The sequence below is a fragment of the Ruditapes philippinarum genome, unplaced genomic scaffold (assembly GCF_026571515.1).
Source record: "Ruditapes philippinarum isolate M1 unplaced genomic scaffold, ASM2657151v2 ctg9755_1_1_1_1, whole genome shotgun sequence".
Lineage (NCBI taxonomy): Eukaryota > Metazoa > Mollusca > Bivalvia > Venerida > Veneridae > Ruditapes > Ruditapes philippinarum.
In genome coordinates this window covers 18440-43055 of record NW_026852854.1, presented here as the reverse complement: position 1 = coordinate 43055, position 24616 = coordinate 18440, and the positions used below count along the sequence as shown (strand labels likewise).

At 33.3% G+C, this 24616-nt stretch overlaps 1 protein-coding gene across 1 annotated transcript; it reads right to left on the bottom strand.

Annotated features, from left to right (window-relative positions):
- Nucleotides 1–295: 295 nt before the first annotated feature.
- On the bottom strand, nucleotides 296–23464 carry LOC132726339 (ribosome biogenesis protein BMS1 homolog). The gene is made up of 19 exons (XM_060711654.1): nucleotides 23400–23464; nucleotides 21664–21846; nucleotides 20195–20385; nucleotides 19462–19541; nucleotides 18702–18890; nucleotides 17546–17688; nucleotides 16538–16859; nucleotides 15579–15748; nucleotides 14634–14925; nucleotides 12481–13207; nucleotides 7283–7387; nucleotides 6311–6489; nucleotides 5718–5799; nucleotides 3951–4100; nucleotides 3326–3477; nucleotides 2630–2818; nucleotides 2146–2326; nucleotides 1625–1683; nucleotides 296–409 (listed from the first exon to the last, which is right to left on the bottom strand). The coding sequence occupies exons 2-19, from the start codon at nucleotides 21837–21839 to the stop codon at nucleotides 296–298; spliced, it is 3501 nt and encodes a 1166-aa protein (XP_060567637.1). The 5' UTR covers nucleotides 21840–21846; nucleotides 23400–23464.
- Between the last annotated feature and the right edge of the window lie 1152 nt (nucleotides 23465–24616).

The window sequence follows — 24616 nt, the reverse complement described above, 5'->3', positions numbered from 1 at the left end:
TTTGCGACCAGCATGGATCCAGACCAGCCTGCGCATCCGCGCAGTCTGATCAGGATCCATGCTGTTCGCTTACAAACCCTACAACAAATAGAGAAAGCCTACAACAAATAGAGAAACTGATAACAAACAGCATGGATCCTGATCAGACTGTGCGGATGCGCAGCTGGTCTGGATCCCATGCTGGCCGCAAAACCCATTATGTTGGTTTTGTCGTGATGCCGGGCTCAAATACTGATTTACCATAGGGAAAATCCACATACCAACTTAGTAAAATTTTATCTTCAAAAACGTAGCTCTAAATGCCCTTCAGGTGTTTTGCAGCTTTCTTGATCTGACCTCTGACCCCACTGACAGTACGAACACTTGCTCCCTCAAACTTAGCTACTTCAAGTGCAGAATTGAACATACCCTGTCACAAAAAGGTGAAAGTAAGAATATTAAATATACATATGGCATGATGCATAACTCTGTTAATAATTATATTAGTCAAGCAGAATACTGAAGGAAATAGTTAAACATAACCTGGGTAACCCAGACATTATGTATAGACCATAAAAAAGTGATTATTTATGACAGGTGACATGTAATCAAATAAAATGTAAGTGTACTATAAAATTTTTGACAGAGAAAAATTAACAAAATAGAAAGTACCCATTTGGGCAATCAAAATTTAAAGTTGTCTTAGTGTAATGTTTTCACGCCAAAAAAAATTCTAACACCAGCCAATGTCGTAGCAAATCGGTTTTGCGGAACATTATTTTTCAAAATTTTGGGCATTAGATTATTTACAATCAGTCACTCTTTATCGCTATGTACTAAATTCAAGTTATAAATTGTTAAAATTTATTGAATACCGAAGATTGTGAAAAATAACATTCTGGAAATGACCAATTTATTACGATATTTGCCGATGTTAGTATTTTTTCATATTTTGAGAAAGCATTACAGTAAGACTACCCTAAGAAAATTTTTTAAAAATCTGCGTGAAAAATCCTTAAAAACAAAAAACAAATAAACGGAAAATTTTTTATTTTATCAAATCCTTTTACCTGGGTAAAAGTGTTTTGTTTATTCTTTTGAGGGTTCCCGAATTTTTAAATTTTTTTAAAAACTTGTGGACTTTTCAAACTCTAAAATACACCCGTTCCAGCTATACGGGAAATCAGCCTGCAAAAAATGTAAACAATTCAATCATACACCTAAAACACTAATATTACTATAGTTAACATTTTGGCCAGCTGGCAGCAAATGATTCTACCCATGTGACCAGTGCTGACCAAAATCAGCCGGCACTTCAATGTTCGCTATTGAGTCAGTACGTACTTATTTTGAAATTTCCTCAAAAAAATAAGAAAGGTTGTGTCCATCCAGACTCAAAGATATCCAAGCCCATTCAAGATAATTAACATGGCAAGGGTTAATTATATAAAATAGTAAATGAATGACTCCTTTGTTAATTGCCAATCAACAAACTATTGCAAAATATGAACTATTGAAAAAGTAAATTGCCACAGAAAAATGTAAATGGTCATCAAATTATGATATTTACATAATTCTGCATTACACTTTATGAACTATGAGAAATTTATTTATAACATCTAAAAAATTTTACAAAAATTCTTACTGTAACATTTGCAACACTTTCTACAGCTAACAAACCAGTACCCTGTGGGGTTATAGGACCTACAAAACATAAAAGTTAAATAGTACATTTACTTATGATACCAATAAAACACTGTATATTAACATTCATCATACCAAGTTTGAAGTTCCTAGGCCTAAGCGTTCTTTAGTTATCACTATTTACATTTACAAATATTTTAACTGCGGAATATGTCAATTATGAAATAAGCTGGGAAATTTGTTTATTATGCAGCAGTTTTTGTACATTATTTACAAAAAGAGAATGCATACATCAAGAATGTAACAGATGAAATGATTCCAAGTAATGCTAGCACCCATGTTTTTGAAAGATTTTATCCAAGTTTGGCATATTTAAAACTGAAAATGTTTTTTAAAAAACAGTTACAAACATACTACATGTATAATAAACTTACACTGCAAATATGAATAATTTAAATCTTATTTTTATTTTTCATGTAATTAAGAGACATATTTCAAGTTACTAACAGAAAGCAAACTTACCCCAGAAGGAAGCATTACAGTGTAGATGTTCAGGTGTGTATTTCAGTAATCTATTTCTCATATTATGATCTTGTATAGAATATAGTGGTATAGACTGAAATCTCCGCCAACCTAGCGAGATAATTAAAGGGTTTTTCGTCTTTAATATTTTCTTATGCCATCTGTGCTTTTTCAGTCTTGCCTGTAAAATACATCACATAATTCATGGCAACACATTTGAATACAAAACACTGAAACACATAAATCTAAAATCAAATTGCCTCTACATTCATCAAATGATAAGCCAAGAGTTTGCAGAAGAAATTATCTTTGACTAAAATATGCAAATTCCCTTTATAATATGAAATTCTCAACAAGGTCAACTTAAAAGAAATTATTAAAAATATTTCATCTTCGAACAATATTTTCTTGTACATATTTTCTACAATATATTTTCCTATAAATAAAGTGTAAATATCAGGTGATTCCTTCATCACCAACTAACCTGCACATATCCAACATTGTTTTCTACACTAAGCAATCCTCCAAGAATGACAGGATATGTTGGATCAAAGTTGGTGACAAACTCACTCGGCACCCCGTGGATCTCTACCCTCACATACATGCCTGGTCTGAAGCCTTCATACTGAACCCTCAACTCATCATCCATGTCCTCAAACACTGCACGATTCATCTGTTGTACAAACAATATTAATTTATTGTAGGTTTTTTAAAAGCATACTAATACTCTTGTTTAGATTTTAGGTTGTGCCAACCGTGTTAAGGTCATATGGCAACTTTCCAGCTTTACTGGTATTGGCAGACTTCAGTGGCTTATTCATGCATTATTTCAGGTACAAGGGGCCCCTAAATACAACCACTGACATTACCAGTGGTTAACTGGATAGCTTCCTCACATGAAAGAATCCAAAGTCCCTAGCATGATTCAAATACACAGCAGTGAAGGGCAATTGGTTTGAAATTAAGGCCTTAACTATTTGATTAGAGGGCGACCATACTAATAATTTGAACTATTTAATTTAGATATTCACAGAAATTAAAAAGATAAATAGATAAATTTTGATATCATCATAAAACAAAAAGCCCAAAATTTTTCATACAACGTTATCCCCATGAAGAAGAAAAATAATGATTTGCCCCTGATTTGTTAATAATAAACATTATCTACAAGTGTACATACTTTGGCCTGTTGATCAAGCTCTTCTTTCCAATTATCATAGAATTCTGTATCTCCCTTCATATCATACTGGGTGTCAAACATTTCCTTCAGTTTACGTTTCTTCTCCGCACGTCTCTCCTCTGCGGTCATGTCTGCCTTTTTCTTTTTTAACTCTGCATACAAAAAGCAGTTACTCTTGTATTTTTTGTGAAACTTTTGCTCATCTAACAGATAACATGATAGCCTCGTTATTATATCTGCTTTGATAACAAGGCGATAAAATGTTGTTGTACATGACTGTTAAAATTGTTAGGATATGACATGATTGTACTGTGAGGCCATTTTGCTAGTAGCATTGGTGGACGTCTACAATTTGGTACTCGTGTTTTAATTCTAAAATATTTTTCATAAAAAGTTGTAACATTTTGTAACTATGTCCAACTTTTGAAATATTTTTCATAAAAAGTGGTCATGAGTAAGATTCAGAAGAATATATAAACTCCATTACTATACCAATGATTTAAATATATACTAGTCATTTAAGATGACAAAATTAACTACTTAGAAAAAAAAGTTACAAGTTTTCCATTTATGTAATAAGCCCCCAATATGAAGGCTACAAATACAGACATTTATATTACATTACCTTCTGGTTGTTTCTTTCTCTCCCCATCAGAACCTATATCATCATCATCATCATCATCAGGACTATCATTATCATCATCATCATTGTCTTCTTTCTTTCCTTTGTGCATTTCACCTGTCTCAAGATCTTCAAAGTCTCCATACAACTCATCTTAAATAAAGATGATTTTACAAACTGAGAATTTGAAACAGCCATTTTGAATGTTAATTTAACTTCTTTTAAATTTATATGTATATATATGTTAAAGTCACATGGCTATGTATTGTTAGACTTTATTAACCTGTCAATTCCATACTGATTATACGGTCAATGCACAGAATATATTAATATTCGATATATGTTCGGTAAATTCCGTGAGAGGTACGCAGTAAGATGTGATTTAACTTATCTAGTTTCGATGAAAAAGTTACACTGACCGTTATAGCGCAATAGGGTACGGGTATATTTTATCTGAATGTCCAACGTGTTGTAAGATCGAGACAGAGTATGTCCAGGTTTTTTTCTTATTCATAACTATTTTCAACATTTTTGAAGTTATGGTTGTTCCGTTTTTAATATGTTTTGCACTTTTTTGTAAATACTATACTTTTGTATATAACATTGTTATATTATAACTGTTTGTTGTAATAGAATTAATTCTGAAAATTTAGTCGGATTAAAATCAATAAATGCAATTTCAGTACCGTAAAATACAATACAAAATGTGACAATTCAGTGTTTCTTAGGTGTTTCATATCCGTGTAGAAAATTTTGCAGGCGCTTGACTATTAAATAAAAAATTTCTTAAAAATAAAGAAAGAATAAGTCTAAAAAGAATGTCGAAAAAAGGGATCGAACCTCGGACCTCTCATGCATTAGGTAATCACTAAACCGACTGCGCTATTGCGGATGTTACGAGAACCTTTATTAAGCTAGTGGGAGTTATCCAAACGTTATTTATATGTTCCATATTAATTCTCGTAAAATAAACGGACACAACCGAAGTGGGATCGAATATTTAAATGAGTGCTATAATGTATTCATAATTGACAGGTCAATAAAATCAGACTATACCTAAAGGCACATGTATTAAACTAAACAGACATGAAGATATGACAAACTCCTACAGTAGGTGTTAAATATGACATTTGCGTATGTAAAAATAATGGATATTCTGTTACATTTACACTGTAAAAATTAACAATATGCACAGCAGATTTCCAGCTAAATAGAGAAGGACTGGAATTTCAATGTTGTTAAAAAACACACAACAGAGTCAGCATCAAAACTTGAACTGGCTGGAAAGTTTCCTATTATGAATAATGTTGCCACTTGCTTTATAACAGGTAACAAATCAATCACCTTGCAAAAGTTTTGATTCCAAATCTATAACTATCCACTTGAAGTTTAAATGCAAGGTTGAAAAATTATTTTACTTGACTATGTCATGGTACATAATCCATGAAACTAAGAGTCCTGTGTCCAATTGGAAATTTTTCATATTTTTTTGGTTTCATTTTATTCACATATACATATCTTATTTGTTCAATGTATGATGACTTTCCAAACATACTTGTGACAAAACCTTGACTTGAATGTATGCATTACATCAGATGTGATGTAAAATTTCTGCTTCTCATGATGTAAAGAAAAAAGGAAATCATTACTATGTATCTAAGTCAATAAATTTCATGTGTTTTGTTTAGGCCTAGTTTTGTTCGATTTTAAAGGAATAATAGCTCTATCTGGTCATTTCTTCCATAAATAAGGAATTCATAAAGTATTTACCATCTTTTTGCAACAACGCCTCAGCATCTTTATTTTCATCCCATTTACCAGTAACAAAACAGTCTGCTATCAATTCCTGTATCTGTAAGATTATATGAGCCGCGTATTGACAAAACCAACATAGTGTGTTGCGACCAGCATGGATCCAGACCAGCCTGCACGTCCCCGCAGTCTGATCAGGATCCATGCTGTTTGCTTACAAACTCTATTACGAATAGAGAAACTGATAGTGAACAGCATGGATCCTGATCAGACTGCGTTAATGCAGGTTTGTCATGCTTTTGTTTTGTCATGGATGTTGGTTTTGTCATGACGCCGCTCAATTATAGGATTATAATCATCAGTTGTTTGAAGTAAATGACATGGAAATAAACAAGGAATAGGGATAACACATCGGTAACCAAAATAAATTTAACAATCTAAATTCACATACTTTCTAGATCTACTAGTTTTCGACTATTCAATAATTCTTCATCAAGATGAAGAATTTTATAAATTTATATAAAGAAGATCTGCCTTTTTGTCTACATGTAACAAGAGCATATGTCTTTGAAGAAAGAAGTAATGTCATTTAGAAAAGAAAAATTATATACCTTATCCACTTCTAACTGTATTAGTGTATTTTTCAAGCATTTAGAACAATCTGTGCTGTTAACAGCTATCCTGTCGACAGCCTGTGCCTCGCTCTTCTGTTTCAACACCTTAAAAAGCCCTCCAATCTCATCCTGGTCTTCATCATCACCTCCCTCATCACCAACAGCTTCCTCCTCATCTATTAATATAATAATCATAAAAATATCAACTGGTTTCATTCAATCTCCTATTAACTTACTTTAAAAATAACATTTCCTTGTTTTAATGGCTTACAATGTAGCACAAGTTTAACTGTTACAGTATATTCATGTATATCACATACAGTCTGAGATTTACCTAACAACAGTTTCTTTGTATATATTAATTATTCTATTCCTAACTTCCAAAATGTACCTGTATTCTACTAAACTTTCATTCATTATTGACAGTAATACAGTAGAGGGGAAAATGACATCAGACATGGTTTTTACACAGCACCCTTACTTGCTAAGTATTAATGGTCTATAAACCCCATTCACTACCAGCCCAGAAAACCAAGCGAGTTACTGGTAATTTTATATGCATGATGGATTGTTCCAGCCGTTTAAACATTAAGTTAACTTTCATTTTCTAAATAAAGTACAATCTCCCTTCTAAAACTAATGGTAGAATTTTTACGTGCACATAATAAGCTCGTAATTTGATTCTAATTATTTCTTATTTTAATTTATGTTAACCTATTCATTAATCATAATGAATAAAAGACACCTTCCTTGTTTCCACCAATTCACTGTGGAAAGATTTTTTCCAAAAGGCAGACATGGGAGACATCTTGATTTTTGTTGAAGTGTTTGATCAAATTCACTGACACTTACAAATAATGACATTGTCTTTGACACAAACATTTTTTTACACTTAACACTTGTAGCTTACGCTAAAGTTTAGATTAATAACAACTATAGAGAAAATATTTTTCATGAAAATTAGATTACCTTTGCCATATATAAGTTTTCTGTAGTTAATTCTACCAGCTTGTCTTTGTCTGAAGTTTGCTGCTGCTTGGGATGCCAAATCATGCTTCCAGCGAAATGATCCGTCTAACAAATATAAGGTAAGTAAAATAATGTATTGTACAAATAAAAGGAAACAGTCTTTATCTTGTTTGTTTATTGTTTATCTACATTTTATGCAAATTTCAAAACATTATTGGTCACATCTCAGCAGTCTATTCATCCAAACTGGCTTTTTTGAATAACTGACCAGCGATTACCATTTTCTCCAAAAGAGTCTGACAACTAATCTACCTTGGTTTTTGAATCAGAGGTGAGAGACAAACCATCATTAGACCCTATGTCTGAGATGAACTGAGGCTGAGAAATTTCGAGGATCGAACCAGCGACCCAATATTAAAAATCCAATGCTCTCCCTATTGAACTCATCTGTCAAGACATTTTGGCTTGTCTGCTTCACGAATGGCAAGATATTTGAGTCATTTAGTTTATACAAATTTATCTTAGTTTGATTGTGTTGGAAGCTATAAACATATTGAAACATTCTCAAATCCGTTCCTGAAACCAACCAGTACTAAGCAATGAGTGTTAAAGCTCTTCCAATGGAAACTAGGATGCCCCCACACGCCACTGTTCTGTCAATCTTATGACTCTAGGTCAAATATTTTTTGGACTACATGTGCCACAAGTTGAAAACTAAAAATCAACAAAGGGCCATAATTCTGTTAAATTTGGTCGCAGCAAAAATTCCTTCCTTTACTATCATCTATACATTAAGGTTGTTTATCCCTGGAAGTTTAAGCAAAATCTGCCATCCGGTTTAAGAGGAGTTGCGTTCACAAAATTTCTACATAGTATATAGTGAAAAAATCAACAAAGGGCCCTAATTCTGTTAAATTTGATCACAGCGAAAATTTCTTCCTTTACTACCATCTACACATTAAGATTGCTCATCCCTGGAAGTTTAAGCAAAATCTGCCATCCGATTTAAGAGGAGTTGCGTTCACAAAATTTCTACATAGTATATAGTGAAAAAATCAACAAAGGGCCCTAATTCTGTTAAATTTGGTCAAAGCGAAAATTCCTTCCTTTGCTGCCATCTACACATTAAGGTTATTCATCCCTAGAAGTTTAAGCAAAATCTGCCATCCGGTTTAAGAGGAGTTGCGTTCACAAGATTTGGGGACATACGGACAGACATACGGATGGACAAGTACAACGCTATATGCTCCCACTTTGTGGGGGCATAAAAAACGCTTCCCGCGGACATTCATATTCATATACCTGGCCAACAATCCTTGGATTTCAAGTCAGACCAGTTAACCACTCAGCCATGACATAAAGAGTCATTTCCACATGACAATCAATGTTAGCAGCATTAGAGGTTGTTGGAGATGGGAAATTTTCAAATGAATATATATTTTTTGTAATTATCTTTTAAGGTTTAAAATATATCCCTGAAGATTAATCATACAAAATTTCATATTGAAAGAAACAAATTTTGCGGACAAGGTAACTAATAATAAGAAATTTGAAGAAGATTTTTAATGACAAGAGCGATCAGTAATCACATGTGTCGCCTCATGATGGCCAATTTCATGTTGGGACAAATTTTGTGACAGACGGACAGACAGTGCACAACTAGACTTGGTACTGATCATTCCTGCAAAGTTTGGATAAAATTGCACCAGTAGTTTATGAGGAGTAGTCCGGACAAGCTTTTGCGTATCTGGCAAACACAGAAAAAAAACACCTTTTTATCAAAGGGCCATAACTCAGCCAAAAATCGTTCAACCGGAAAACTCGTGCAATATGCGCAAGGACTTAGCTACAGATCAATCCTGTAAAGTTTCATTGAAATTGCATTAGTGGTGTAACAGAAGTAGTCTGGACAAACTTTAAAAATAACAAGAGCTGTCCGTAAGACAGCGCGCTCGACTTTTTTATTGCTTGCCAATAAAAAAAGTTTTTGCAGTAAAAGGCAATACAAGAATCTCTGTATTTTTAAAGTGAACTAGTTGTTTGATACCCTTGAATATTACAGCAATGTTTATATGACATAATTTATGGTAAAGTGAACAAGTGGATAGGAATGAATTTTTTTAGATTTTTTAAGTTTTTTAGTGCTTGCCTATAATACAAAACATTGACAGTTAAGGGCCATAATTCAAATAAAATCTTTGACAGAATTACCTTCTCCTGGACATGTTTGGGAATCATGATTGTAAACAAGTATTCCAACTTTCAAATTAATATCTCAAACAGTTCAGTCAAAAAGTGGACTGCGTACTAAAAACTTAACCAAGATTCTAAGTCGATAAAAGGCCTTAATTTTTAAAACAAATCCTTGACAGAGTTACCTTCTCTTGCGTACAGATGGGGGTAATGATGTGAAATAGCATTAAAAGTTTCAAAGCAATATCTCAAAGGGTTAAGGCAATAAGTGGATTTTACCCATATTCAATGTATTTTCTAAGTCAAAAAGGGGCATAATTCTGTCAAAAACCTTGACAGAGTTATGTCCTCTTGTCTGTTGATGAAGGTCGTGATGGTAAACAAGTATGGTCAGTTTCAAAGCAATACCTCCAATGGTTTTGAAATAAAGTGAGGTGGTACAAAAAACTTAACCAAGCTCAATACACTTTCTAAGTCAAAAAAGGGCCATAATTCTGTCAAAAACCTTGACAGAGTTATGTACTCTTGTCTGTAGATGGAGGTTATGATGGTGAACAAGTATGGTAAGTTTCAAAGCCATACTTGTAATACTTCTGAAATAAAGTGGGGTGGTACGAAAAACTTAACCAAGGTGTGACGCCAACGCCAACGCCGACGCCGACGCCGACGCCGGGGCGAGTAGGATAGCTCCCCTTTTCATAGAAAAGTCGAGCTAAAAATTATCAAAGGGCCATAACTCAAACAACAAGAGCACCGCTAGGCGGAGCATTATATGCCCGAAAGTGTTTTTTTTATTAAGGATGAAGCATTTGTAAGACATGGGAATTAGCTGTTCATCCTATAAAATTTTACAGATGTAGGTTGATTAATACTTAAGTTATTAATAATGACCTTAACCTTTGACCTTGTGACCCTAAAATCAATAGGGGTCTTCTACCTTATATGGACAATCATCCTAAGGAGTTTGAATATTGTGGGCCAAATGGAACTTCAGTTATGCTCCGGAAACTGTTTTCAATTTTAAGGTGACCTTTGACCTTTTGACCCCAAAATCAATAGGGGTCTTCCACCCAATATGGACAATCATCCAATGAAGTTTGAACATTTTTGGTCAAATGGAACTTAAGTTATGCTTCGGAAACTGTTTTCAGTATCAAGGTAAAAGTGACCTTGACCTTTGCCCTTATGACCCCAAAATCAATAGGGGTCTTCTACCCAATATGGACAATCATCCTATGAAGTTTGAACATTGTGGGCCAAATGGAACTTAAGTTATGCTCCGGAAACCAAATTGCTAACGGACAAATTGCTAACCGACGAAAAACTGTTTTCAGTATCAAGGTAATAGTGACCTTTGACCTTTTGACCCCAAAATCAATAGGGGTCTTGTACCCAATATGGACAATCATCCTATGAAGTTTGAACATTGTGGGTCAAATGGAACTTAAGTTATGCTCCGGAAACTGTTTTTAGTTTTAAGGTAATAGTGACCTTGGCCTTTGACCTTTTGACCCCAAAATCAATAGGGGTCTTCTACCCAATATGGACAATCCTCCTATGAAGTTTGAACATTGTGGGCCAAACGGAACTTAAGTTATGCTCCGGAAACCAAATTGCTAACGGACAAATTGCTAACGGACGGAAACTGTTTTCAGTATCAAGGTAATAGTGACCTTGACCTTTTGACCCCAAAATCAATAGGGGTCTTCTACCCAATATGGACAATCATCCTATGAAGTTTGAACATTGTGGGTCAAATAGAACTTAAGTTATGCTCCGGAAACTGTTTTCAGTTTTAAGGTAATAGTGACCTTGACCTTTGACCTTTTGACCCCAAAATCAATAGGGGTCTTCTACCCAACATGGACAATCATCCTATGAAGTTTGAACTTTGTGGGCCAAATGGAAAGTAAGTTATGCTCCGGAAACCAAATTGCTAACGGACGGAAACTGTTTTCAGTATCAAGGTAATTGTGACCTTGACCTTTGACCTTTTGACCCTAAAATCAATAGGGATCTTCTACCTAATATGGACAATCATCCTATGAAGTTTGAACATTGTGGGCCAAATGGAACTTAAGTTTACTCCGGAAACCAAATTGCTAACGGACAAATTGCTAACGGACAGAAACTGTTTTCAGTATCAAGGTTATAGTGACCTTGACCTTTGACCTTTTGACCCCAAAATCAATAGGGATCTTCTACCCAATATGGACAATCATCCTATGAAGTTTGAACATTGTGGGTCAAATGGAACTCAAGTTATGCTCCGGAAACCAAATTGCTAACAGACGGACGGACGGACAGACGCCAGGGGGTATAACATAATATGCCCTTTCGGGCATATAAAAATCATTGAACCGGAAAATGCTGACAATATGCACAACTAGACTTGGTACTGATCATTCCTGTAAAGTTTGGATGGAATTGCACCTGTAGTTTATGAGGAGTAGTCCGGACAAGCTTTTGTGTATCTGGCAACACACAGAAAAAGAAACCTTTTTATCAAAGGGCCATAACTCGGCCAAAAATCATTCAACCGGAAAACCCTTGCAATATACGCAAGGACTTGAGCTACAGATCAATCCTGTAAAGTTTCATTGAAATTGCATTAGTGGTATAAGAGCAGTAGTCCGGACAAACTTTAAAATTAAAAATTATTAAAGAGCCATAACTCTGACAAAAATCATTGAACCGGAAAATGCTGACAATATGCACAACTAGACTTGATACTGATCATTCCTGTAAAGTTTGGATGAAATTGCACCAGTAGTTTATGAGGAGTAGTCCGGACAAGTTTTGTGACGGACGGACGGACGGACAGACAGACGGACAGACGACGGAGAAGTGATCCCTATATGTTGCCACTACTCCGTAGAGGCGACACAAAAATAATTATGTAAAAAAGAATTTAGATGAACAATTAAAAAGTTTATGTCCATCCTATACATCTCACATTCTAGATTCTGTGTAATTTGGTTGTAGATAAAAATCCTTTTTATTACCTTCCTCCTCATCTTCATCGTCCATCTCTGATCCATCTTCCTCATCCTCACTCACTTCATCTCCATCACTGACATCATTATTTACAGTTTTCTCAGGTTCCTTTTCCTCCAGTGAATCCTCAATCTTCTTCTTAGCATTCAACATAAAGTAATCTGTCTCGGACAATGTCAGCAGTTTCTGTGATAATGATTTCCCACCTTTTACATTATCAGATGTATCTTTCTGTTTATCATCTCCTTCAGTTTTGCTTGGTTTAACTTCTGTTCCTTTTACAGGACTTGATTTTTCTCTAGTAGGTTTAAAAGATATAATATCACTGTCACTAGAATCACCTTCATCTGAACTATCAGAGTCAATTCTACTTGTATTTGCTTCCTGTTTATTTTTACTAGTCAATTTATCATTACCAGTTTTACTAGTCAAAGTATCATCAATATTCTGCACTGCCTCCATACTAGCAATTCTTTTGGAATTTGTTATATTATTCAATTTACTTTTCTTTACACTTTTCAGTTCACTATTAACCAATAGAGAGCTGCCATTTTTATTGTTTCTATTTACACTCTGATTTTTTTCACACTTATTACAACTGTCATCATTATCAACATCATCTTCATCATCAGAATTATCTGATTTTTTCAACTTTTTTACAGTTTGATCATCCTCTTCTCCTTCATCTGAATCAGAGTCATCAAAGGCAAGACTTGGTTCCTCAGAGATATTGCCCTGAAAATAAAACTTATGATCAGATATAGACAGATTTACATGTTTAATTTCATAGCAAAATGTTTCATATTTACATAATGTTTTTTCAACTCTTAAACAAGAGCTGACAGCTAGGATAGCATGTTTAATTATTCTCAGTGCTTGATAGTTAAACAAGAGCCTGGATAATGTAGAATTTTCTTAGTTGAAAAAGGGTCATTATTCTGTCAAACTTCACATGATAGTACCGTATAAGTGTTTTTTTCTGCGGTGACTTTATTTCTGCGTTTTCTGCGGTCAATCTCAGCACCGCAGAAATAAAAACCGCAGAATATTTCTCCATGTTTTTTTTTTTTTTTTTAACAATATGTGTCCCACATGATGACCCGTTTCCTCTAAAGTAATAACGACTAACGGATTAGTACGGTTAGCTGGTCATCGAGTGATTTAAAATTGCTTTCGGCTAAGCATGTAATATGTGCTTGTAAGAATGTACCTATTGTTAATTATGCCAATTTATGAATAAAGATATTTAAACATCATAGTGTTTGCCTGTACGCTAAAAGGTTTGTTTACCACTAAATCATTAAAACCATTTTAACCCTTATACCGCTAAATAATCGTCGTATACATTAATTGTTGTCTGATTTACGATTAACTTCTATCAATTTTATTAAAGATACTACCGGGGTATATTTTTCACACGTCATTTCACGCTGAACAAAAGATGCATACTGTCTATTGTTGCGCATTATATTTGTTTGCAAGCAAACAATATAATTGTTTGCAATTACTATATAATTTTGCGGTAACGATGATGAACATAATTTTAATGCGAATATGTACATGCAAATAAAATACGTAGAGTAATGTGACTTAGACTTTAATAAAATGAGCCGCAGAATTGAAATCACGTTTTGTCCAAAGAATGTCCCGCAGAAATAAAGTCCGCAGAAATAAAAACATGCCAAAATTTGGAAAAACCGCAGAATTTGGAGCCCGCAGAAAAAACCACTTATACGGTAATAGACCTAAGACCGTGACCTCCTATTATTCTCTAAATTAAGTGTGTGTAATTTCAACTGATTCCTTTCAGCAGTTTTGGAAATACAAACTTGCACCAAAAAAACTTAACCCAGTTAAGTTTAACATTCAGGCTTGGATGAGTAAAAAAGTTCAGAGGCTCTTATCATACTATTTTATTTAACTTCAGTACTGAACTTACACTGATTCAATATCTTCTATACAAAGCATATACTACATTTTAGGATTATGTAATATGTAACGTCTATATGAAGAATAAACGCATTCTCACTTGAACCCTGGCGTCTGTTGTGTTTATAGAGAATACAAAATGAATCCCTTGTTACTTATAGTGGTGTTACCAAAACAAAGATGTTTAAATTTAACTGGAAACCAATATTTTGCAGCTTTTGATGACAATTACCTTTCTAATCTGTTTCTTCTTCACTTTACTAGCATCACTCTCTTCTTCAGAATCTTCTTCATCATCATCATCATCTTCATCATCATCATCACTGATATCATCATTATCTTCATCTATATCATAATCTCCACCATTGTCATCATCATCTCTTTCATCATCATCATCACTGTCATCATCATCATCATCTTTAAATTCATCATCATTAGATTTCATCTTGTCTACATGTGTATCAAACACAGCTCTTCTCCTGACTCTGCCATCAGTCTCTACAGTTTCAAACTGCCTTCCACCACTGTCAATGAAAGCATTTAGAAAATTCAATATCAAATCTGTTACAGAAATGTTATGTAAGGTCATCTATGGCTTCTTAATTTTAAATGACTGAAATCAAAATCATTTAAGACATTGACAAGTTGTTAAATGATATCATAATCATAAAACATGAAAGTGTTGCCAAAAGGATAGTGCACACGTATTCAAGAGAACATTTCTGTCAACTTTTATACTGAGATTCACTACCACAGTCAATTTTAACAACAGATGTTTGAAAAACATGCATATTTCACTCGTTAGAATGTGCACAGTTTCATGCAATTTTGCTTGGCAACAGTTTAAGCATAAAAGGTCAAAGTGTGACCTTGACCTTTAACCCTTGACCCAAAATTGTTCGTAACTTTGACTTTTAACCCTGACACCTGTGAAATTTGAGGACCAAAAGCCGATTGGTGGTAGAGTAATTGGTCATTAACCTTTTTAACATACAAAGTCATACCAACTAAGAAAGAGACGAAAATTTAATAATACTCTGACAAATCATTTCTAACATGTACATGTATAAGCTTTTATTAATTGTGACAAGGCAAATGACCTTTCTTTCATCATAAATTACTTGATATTTAATGATAGGTTTCACTGATAAAAAAAAATCAAAAATATCATCCATACCTATAATCATCATCATCATCATCTTCATCATCATCAATGATCATTTCTGAGCTTTTAATTCCACCAGAAAATAGTGAAACCTCTGATGTTGTCATTTTCTTATCCAATGGGTTGTTAAGAGACATCATTGATGAAACAAGCTCATTCATTGGTTGGGGAGCATCTTCATCCTGTCCAATCAAAAACAAGATTTAAATTTTGAAATTTGTTATAACTGAACATTTCAATATTTTTTTTTACAAACAATTTTCTACTTTCTGGCCCAAGGTTTGCATCATTTAATTGTTTTAAACATATGCAGGTATCTTAGTATAATTTGCTTGAAAGCTTTTTTTCATTGAAGAATTAAGAACTGGAAATAGACCAAAAGAAGAAAAATATTCAATTATTTACATGTTATAACATACATAAAACACAAAATCTGGTATTAAAATATGCATCATTTCTGTGTAGTATTTGTCCACTTTTATCTGTTGTGTGTGTTATATGTGGTAAGAAATTCATGGTTCTTAAAAAATATTTTTTTCTAACTTCTGCACACTGTTTGCTTTTCCCGCCACGCTCATTCTTACAGTCATTCTCTTATAAATTAATACATTACATTTATTTGATTAATATTTACAAAGATTAATTGGGTTTACTTATTTCAATTTACATTGATATATTATGGTACAATCACTGTGGTAAGAAATCATATCAAGATTATGATACTTATTGAATTCTTATTCCGTGTTGATTGTGTATATATTGTTGTTTGATTGTATTTTGTTTTTATTTGTATTGTATTTATAGGTTGTATAATTATTTTATTATCTTTTTACACCATTTTTACTTGGTATTTAAATATCGAACCTATGCCAGAATTGGTTTCAATACACCCTTTATCTGATATATTTAACGTTTGTTTCTGAGGCAAAATGTGCCTATAAAGAAGGAAGGAATCAGTAAATTCTACCCACCCTCTGAGCATCTGTATGCGAATGACTTCCACCAAGGTCAATATAAACGGCATCCTTATCATACACGATACCACCAACACCAGACATTGGTGCATAAATCAGTCTATCTTTCTGACTTAGAGATCGTTTCTTCTGTTTCTCTGGTGTCGGACATGGATCAGACAAGAATTGTAAATCATGTATAGAGAAATCTCCACAGCCGGGAATGTGAACATTGACGTTGTTCTTCATGTGTGTGCCGTGCAAGTACCCGTACAGAGATATGTTGCGATCTGTTTTACTAAACTGACGTACTGTCTCAGGATCAGATATATCTTCCATTCTGAAGTACAGAAAAAATATTATACTATCCTGTAAAGAAAATTCATTGTTTGTTAAAATGCCTTTTAGTCATGTACTTTTCAGACTTTTCACTTAAACATAAAAGCTTTATGACATAATAGCAGTCAAAAAGGAAGTCTACCAGTGAAACATTGACACATATATCCAAATAAAAGTTTAATTTCAGGTTGCTAACTTCTTATCACCTAATTCTGACCATCCTTAGTTAGACTTTACCCATTGGTGTTAAATGCTTTGATGTGAGAATGTTATAAGGCTAACTTGTAGAAGGTAGATCATTCTATTAACTTTAATATGTCCATTTCCACATTAAAATGCACAATGGAACAGCTGTAGTCTTTCTCCACTGTTACAAGTTAAGCTTGAAAGACACCAAAATGTACTGTACGTGTGTGACTAATATTACTTCCAAATAAATTGGGCAGCGTCATGACAAAACCAACATAGTGCGTTTGCGACCAGCATGGATCCAGACCAGCCTGCGTATCCGCGCAGTCTGATCAGGATCCATGCTGTTCGCTATCAGTTTTTCTACTTGCTATAGGGTTTGTAAGCGAACAGCATGGATCCTGATCAGACTGCGCGGATGCGCAGGCTGGTCTGGATCCATGCTGGTCGCAAACGCACAATGTTGGTTTTGTCGTGACGCGGCTCAATTGTATTCACCTGTCAGCCAGAATATATGGATGAGTTGTTCTCCAGGTCAAAGGTCGGAATTTCATCACAGATATAAACCTACACAGATTGTGAACTTCTGTCTTTTGGTATTCTCCATTTACCATACCAGACAAGTAAAACAACTTTGCTCCCTGAATAGATAATGATTAAATAAAACATTAAGCACCAATAATTACTTCCCTTTGTCATGCCATAAATTTTGATATCAATAAATCCTTTTAATTATCAATGGACAGTTAAATTTCAAAGCAACTTGGTCAGCAGGGTAAAATTTAAAATTAAGTTCTAATGATGTTTTTTCCCCATCCACTGTTATCATTGGTTAATTAAGAATTTGATTTTAAACAGATTGAAGACAGGTAACCTTAGGAACTGTGGACTGAAACACATTTCCATGACCTTTCATCACATAAATTATATGAAACTGAGGATAGTTAGAACTAGGAGAATTGTTGATAAAACCTGCATTCATGCCTCAAAACCCAAACTTTCACTGTATACTGATGCTTTACATACAGTTCTAACTGAACTAGGGTTTATACAGAAATTTGAAATTAAAGTTCAATGTTTTTCTATGATACTCTCATAATCTTAATTGTTTACCCATAATACAGAGGCCAATTTGTACAACATGATGGTATTTTCAAATATTGTGTTGCATAATTTTTAATTAAGGAAGTTGTGTTGACAGTTGCAAGTCCTAAAATTTGTTTCATATTTTTTACGATAAAAGAAATGTTCCTGTTAAAAAAGGCTTTAGATAGGTTAAAAAACACTCAATTGGGGATAATGCTTGATTTTTATGGTTTTTTTCTTCTCTCAATATACATGTAATACCTTCTGTAAAACAGTTATTAGGGAGATTCTTAAAATGTTATGATAAAATTGAAGAGGATATTTTGATGATAACAGTCGTCTGTCAGAACACGGTTACACAGCTTTATAGATAGATCATCATGCACAACATGGCTGGCAAATTTTTATTTTTACTTACTTGTCAGTTTTTATCTGAAGCATGTCATAACTTGTCCATATGATATTCATATAGTGAATCCTTGAAAATTTTCACTTGCTCGTACAGGCTGTGGGACAACCTGGACAATAAGGGCAATTGATTTTGCCGCCCCTGTGTAACATTTTATACCTGATACACTTCCGTCCAGAACCTATGTTTAAGCCTCTTCTTTGTCTTCCGCAACTTCTTACTGTCCTTAAACGAGTCCAGATGTGTCAACACTCCCATAATTCTCGGAAATCCATGAACTTGACAGATGTTTAAAAATTCAAACGTTTCCATCTCAAAACCAAAACTTGCATCCACCAGCAGTAAGACCTATCCAATCGTATATTAAATTTTTAAAATGTTGCCCGTAAATTGGAAATATTGAGTATAATACAATGTAGACAACTTTATTATGTGACATAATTATTTTATCTTCATTTATGCCCATTCTTATATATAATTAAAAGGTTATAAATTAGATGGAAGTGAAAATTACCTATAAATGTAAATTATGGTACTGAATGCTGTAACTGAAGCACCTAACAGTAATTAGTGTAAGTATATTAGCACAGTGTCCTGTGCCTCAAATTTGACTGGAGGTAGATTAATCTATAGCACATACTGAATAAAACTACCTTAGAGGAAAAAATACCTGTCATCATCTTTATCAATATTATTTTGAAATACAAAATACAAAAGCAAGAGTATCCAGATGTTTTGTTAGTGGTTTCTAGCCAAGTGCCCGCTTGTGTCTGGCAAAAAAAATACACCAGTGACCTTCCTCCGGCAGTAAAGCTGGCAAGTTGCCATGTCACCTTAAGGGTACTGGTCAGATTTAAAATTCCGACAACAAATTAACTAGAACATAAAAGAAGTCTACAGTAAAATAAGAATCAGTTACCAAGTCCGCCACTTTAGCAATATCAATCATAGCACTAATGTCATTATTACATTCTATAATTGTCAAACGTCTCTGTTTTCCTGTAATATATAAACAAGCCTCAAGATTAGTTTTACTTAATTCTGTATAGTATATCCAAAAGAAATCATTCAAATGTGTTCAAGCACGCAAACTTGTTGTGCGATTCATAGTAACTATCAAAGTCCAATATTCATCTAAAAAGCGGTCTATTGGCAAGATTTATTTTGTAAAAGCTTTGTGAGGTTGGCACTTATAAAGTATTTCACAAGACATCAAACAGTCAAAACATGTAGAAAAATCAATTATGATTGGGTGTAAACCTTGATTCAAAATAATTGATATATCTATTTGAAGTCTCTTTTATAAAAAGTGAGTTATACTGGTTATATCTCACACACAATATTTCTATTTTTTGATAAGCATTAATTTCCTTTTACAAAATAATACATGTATTTCACTTACATAAAGTCATAGAAATATAACAGAAATAACATATGAGCCGTGTCACGACAAAACCAACATAATGGGTTTGCGACCAGCATGGATCCAGAACAGCCTGCCCGGATCAGTTTCTCTACTTGTAATAGAGTTGGTAAGTGAACAACATAGATCCTGATCAGACTGCACGGATGCGCAGGCTGGTCTGGCTCCATGCTGGTCGCAAACCCAATATGTTGGTTTTGTCATGACGCGGCTCAATTATAATAGTCACCTGAAACAACTGTTACTGGTCCTTGTATTTTAGTAAGACGTTGTTTAGTGAAGTTTTTCACCACACATTTCAGTAATGTAGTTTTACCAACTTTAGGAGGCCCTACTACACCGACTATGATCGGGGGAGGTTCTAATGGGGTCCGGTCAACAACTGGTATATGCTGTTTCTTTGTCTTTAAATCTTGTGTCCTTTCAAAATAAAAAGATAAAAATAAAATAATAATCAATTTTTTTTATTTCCTCTGTAACCAATTTCTGCTTTTTGTTTTTAAATTTATTTACTCAACAAACAGTCTGCAACAATAAAGATACTCAAAATAGGATTTATTTCAAAATAAAGCAAAACTTCTCTATGCTTGACTATTTTTAAGCATATTCGAAGTGATCCAAAATCATATTTTTAATAACATATTATAAATAGCCTTTACCTTCACACTGACTAACAATATTATAACATAGCAAGATGCATATAATCTAAATGTTATATCACATATATTTTCAGACCAAGGAGAAAATAAATTAAAATGATTTACATATATTATCAATTTATAATCAAAATTTCAGAGATAATAACTTAAAATTGCCTTAAAGTTACATACATGTACATCATAATCATAAGCCTTTGAATAAGTGAACTTTAGATTGCTTATTTTTATGGAAAAATACTTTAGGCCTGTTCTTACTCTTCACATTTCTAACACTTATAATTCTTTCAATTGTGCAAGGTCTCTTGGAAAGTTTAATCTAAGAAATAATAGGGCCTAATTGCAAAACACTGGCAGCCAAAATTATGGTATCTACAGAAAGATAAAGAGGATATTTGTTGATATAGCATGTAATATTGAAATATATTCAAAGTGAGTGAGAACGTCAGATGTAATATTTTCAAGAGTAGCTATAAAACATAATTTGATTTTACATAGAAAACAAACAAATTTACTTTTTTTTGTGTATTTCTAAGGGGTTTTAAGTCGTAATTACTAATTTTTGACACATAAAGACGTGCACCCTCATTTTTGGTTATCACCAAAACATGATGTCACATTGATCTTTTTGAAAAAAAATTCTGTAAAATTTAACAACTTTTAATAAAGTTTTAAATGATATGTGAAGGTATTCATAAGCTTCTGGTATCAAGCACGTTTTACCCACAACGCAGAGTATTTCTGACAATATTTCCACTTAGTTACGATATACTTTTTTTATTCATAATAATTATTATTCAGATATAGTCCTGGCACTGTGAAAATTATATTTTGTTTTTTCATTGTGAAGTTATCAAAATATAATTTCAGTCTACTGAAAAACATGTAACAATACGCTGGCAAGTCTAGTCTTACACAAGTAACATAGACATCATATTATTGAAGCAGTATGGGGGTATTATATTACTGTTTATAATTATACAAGTCCTTAAACTACATCAATACATATAATGTAGTGTTTGTTGTTGTCGCTATATTTTACCTTTGAACAGTTTTCAATGCCTTGTTGGCATGCTGTATAGAAAAAGCTCTTGGGTTTCTCTGCTGAGCGGTCAAGTTTTGATCAATTCCAGGGCCTTGCTTGGACTTCTTCCTTTCAGCTTTAGGTCCTGACAACTTTTTCCTGTGAGCTTTTTTGTTGTCTGATTGTTCATCCATTTTGAAACTGTATAGAAATATGATGTCTGTGTTAAATATGCTCTATTCAATGAATCAATTATCAAATAAATTTGATATCTTTTTCAATACCAGAAGATATGCTGGTTAATTTTAAAAAAAATGTTGTTTTTTTTTGAAGATTTTTAACTTTTGGAGGCCTGGTAACTGCACAGTCGTTAATTTGTAAACTCAAGGCAGATTTTGTAAAACTGTCTTCCCATCCCCCATCAAGTGAAATGACAACAATTATATACATGTACATGCATAATATAATATACATATATGTTTACTTTTCTATCCAAATCATTATGTTATGTATATTTTCATAAATAAACATGAAATTTATGTAGAAATGGATAATCTGTAAATGTATCATGAAATATTTACCTAAACATAAATTATGATTTCAGATGGTTCAAAACTTGTGCTAAAATCCTGGAGAAAAGGTACTTATTAATGTTGTAGAGGGGAGATATTAACCAGGTCAAGGTCAAGAATTTCATGATATTTACGGACAGTCAGTAAATTTATGGACCATCTTCAATTTCTATAGATTTTTTTATCTGTCAATTTATAGACATTAAATACGAAAATAGTATAAGTTGACAACTTAAAGTTGTATTAAAATTCAAAAACCGAAGGTTAAAAAGAATAAGATTACTGATTATATGATTAAATGTAACAGTATGGTAAGATTCAGAATAATTTGATGACTTTCAATTTTTACTTATAACAAAAATTTCAAAGTCATCATACAAAGATAAAAATTATGTCATTACCTAACCATTAACCAATCATTATAATAACTTGTTTTAAGCCGAGAATTTTAGTATAAAACTAAAAACAGCAAATTTAACATTGCATATCTGTAAATTTATGGACTGAAAAATCTTTAAATTTCTAGACTATCCATAAATTTTAATATGGAAATTGCATAAAAATCATGAAAAACCTAGACCTGTTGACCATATACACAAAATATCACAATATCTCATCGCATACTAGTACAATTAGTTAAACTAAGGTTGTTCGAATGGTATATAGTCCATATATAGGATAAGTTATAATAATCTGTAGTTGCTGTGAATAACCTATAACACAGGGATGTCTATGGCGCGATGTTCGAGAGGGGGGTGTCTTTGATTAGTATTTTGTATTCTGTTTCATTCGGCACAAGCCAAGGTGTTATCAGTAATAAAAAAGCCCCAGTAATAAATCGACTGCAATAAGTAAAACATTTTACGCACATTGATGATATGTTTAAGACCCATGTCTTTCACAACTATAAAAATGCAGTTTTGAATATTTTAATAAATAGTTAAACCTAACTCTATCCGAATTAGCTTAAGGTCTTCAGCGTACCCGTTTATATATATGACATGACGTGAATATGCCGCATCTGATGAAAAACAAAAATGTTAAAAAGCGGCTTATAAAGTTTTGGAAGCCAGAACTATATCCGAATATATGGTTTCTTTTAAATAAATAAGCTTTTATTTCCATTATTAACGAGTCTCTGGAATGATAACTGCTAAGAATATTCGGTTAAACTATTTATACTTCTCTTTACACAATGTTGTTAAAGTCTGAGTATAAATTGGAGCTATTTGCGAGTAACAGAAAAATACGGTAATCACTTTATGACATCCCTTTCCTGGAGGAGGCGGAGTTTCGAAGTCACATGCTTATGACATCACAGAAAAACAAGATGGAGGCTTCCGGAATGGAGGCGCGGGAAATTGTCCAGAAAAAATACCATTTTTCTGGTTCAAACTCCCTTCAAAAATTGGGAGACATCATCTTTCAACACGAGAAACAAACCAACTCTCTTTTCGTGTAAGTAAAGACCCGTAAATAAGCTTAAGATACCCTGTACGTTTCATTCTATTATTGTCAATTTTGTTAGAAATTATACTGAAAAGCGAACGGAACAAATACGCGGAAAGTGTTACTGGACACACAGGGACCCCTCATGACCTCCCCACTCACAGGCACTAGACACAATTATTTTACCCATATACGCTCATAATACTATATATATAAAGAATATTCTTTATAATGACTAAATGAGCATATATGGGTAAAATAATTGTGTCTAACTTGCCTGTGTCCCCACTGGCACTGTAGAGAACTCTCTGTATTTGTGCGATATTTTGCAGACAGTTTCTCCCCATTTTATTTAAAAAGATCGTTTTTTTCTTATTTGATATAAATGGGTTGACGTAGCCTACAGAGCCCCCTCTTGACTAGATCTACAGGATTGAGACAACTCAGCCCTATACCTGTATACCAGCTCGGCACGGGTCAACTCGGCCAACTTAAAAAAAAACATTAATTTTGTTCTGATTTATTACTTGCATGTTATCAAGACCATCTAATCACAGGAACCTGAAATTATATCCAAAACAAAAAAATAACGATTTAAAAAAAAATCACATACTGGTTGGGGAGATAACTTCGGCTGGTTGATAAACTCGGCTTTTTATAATTAAAACGAGTTATCGGAATTTTTAATCTAATCAAGCTCACCATCTCATACTATCGCTGGAATTCGACAATATCTGGAAATTTTGTCAAGTTTGGTAAGATATTAAAAAAATAACACAGAATTCGACAATATCTGGAAATTTTGTCAAGTTTGGTAAGATATTTAAAAAATAACACAGACTTTTACCTGTTTGTTTACAAAACATGCCTATAAAAAGTACGGGAATTCCATTGTTGTGCACATGTGCAGCAGCTGCTTATTTTCAGGCCCGCACAGGGGTACTTTTATA

What these genes read in the sequence shown, in the direction of transcription:
- LOC132726339 (XM_060711654.1), bottom strand. Translation starts at nt 21,839, where the DNA reads ATGGATGAACAATCAGACAACAAAAAAGCTCACAGGAAAAAGTTGTCA. An exon ending in CGCATACAGATGCTCAGAGG is followed by an intron (nt 15,749 to 16,537) that starts GTGGGTAGAATT and finishes TTGATTGGACAG; the next exon opens with GATGAAGATGCTCCCCAACC. An exon ending in AAAACTTATATATGGCAAAG is followed by an intron (nt 6,490 to 7,282) that starts GTAATCTAATTT and finishes TTATATTAATAG; the next exon opens with ATGAGGAGGAAGCTGTTGGT.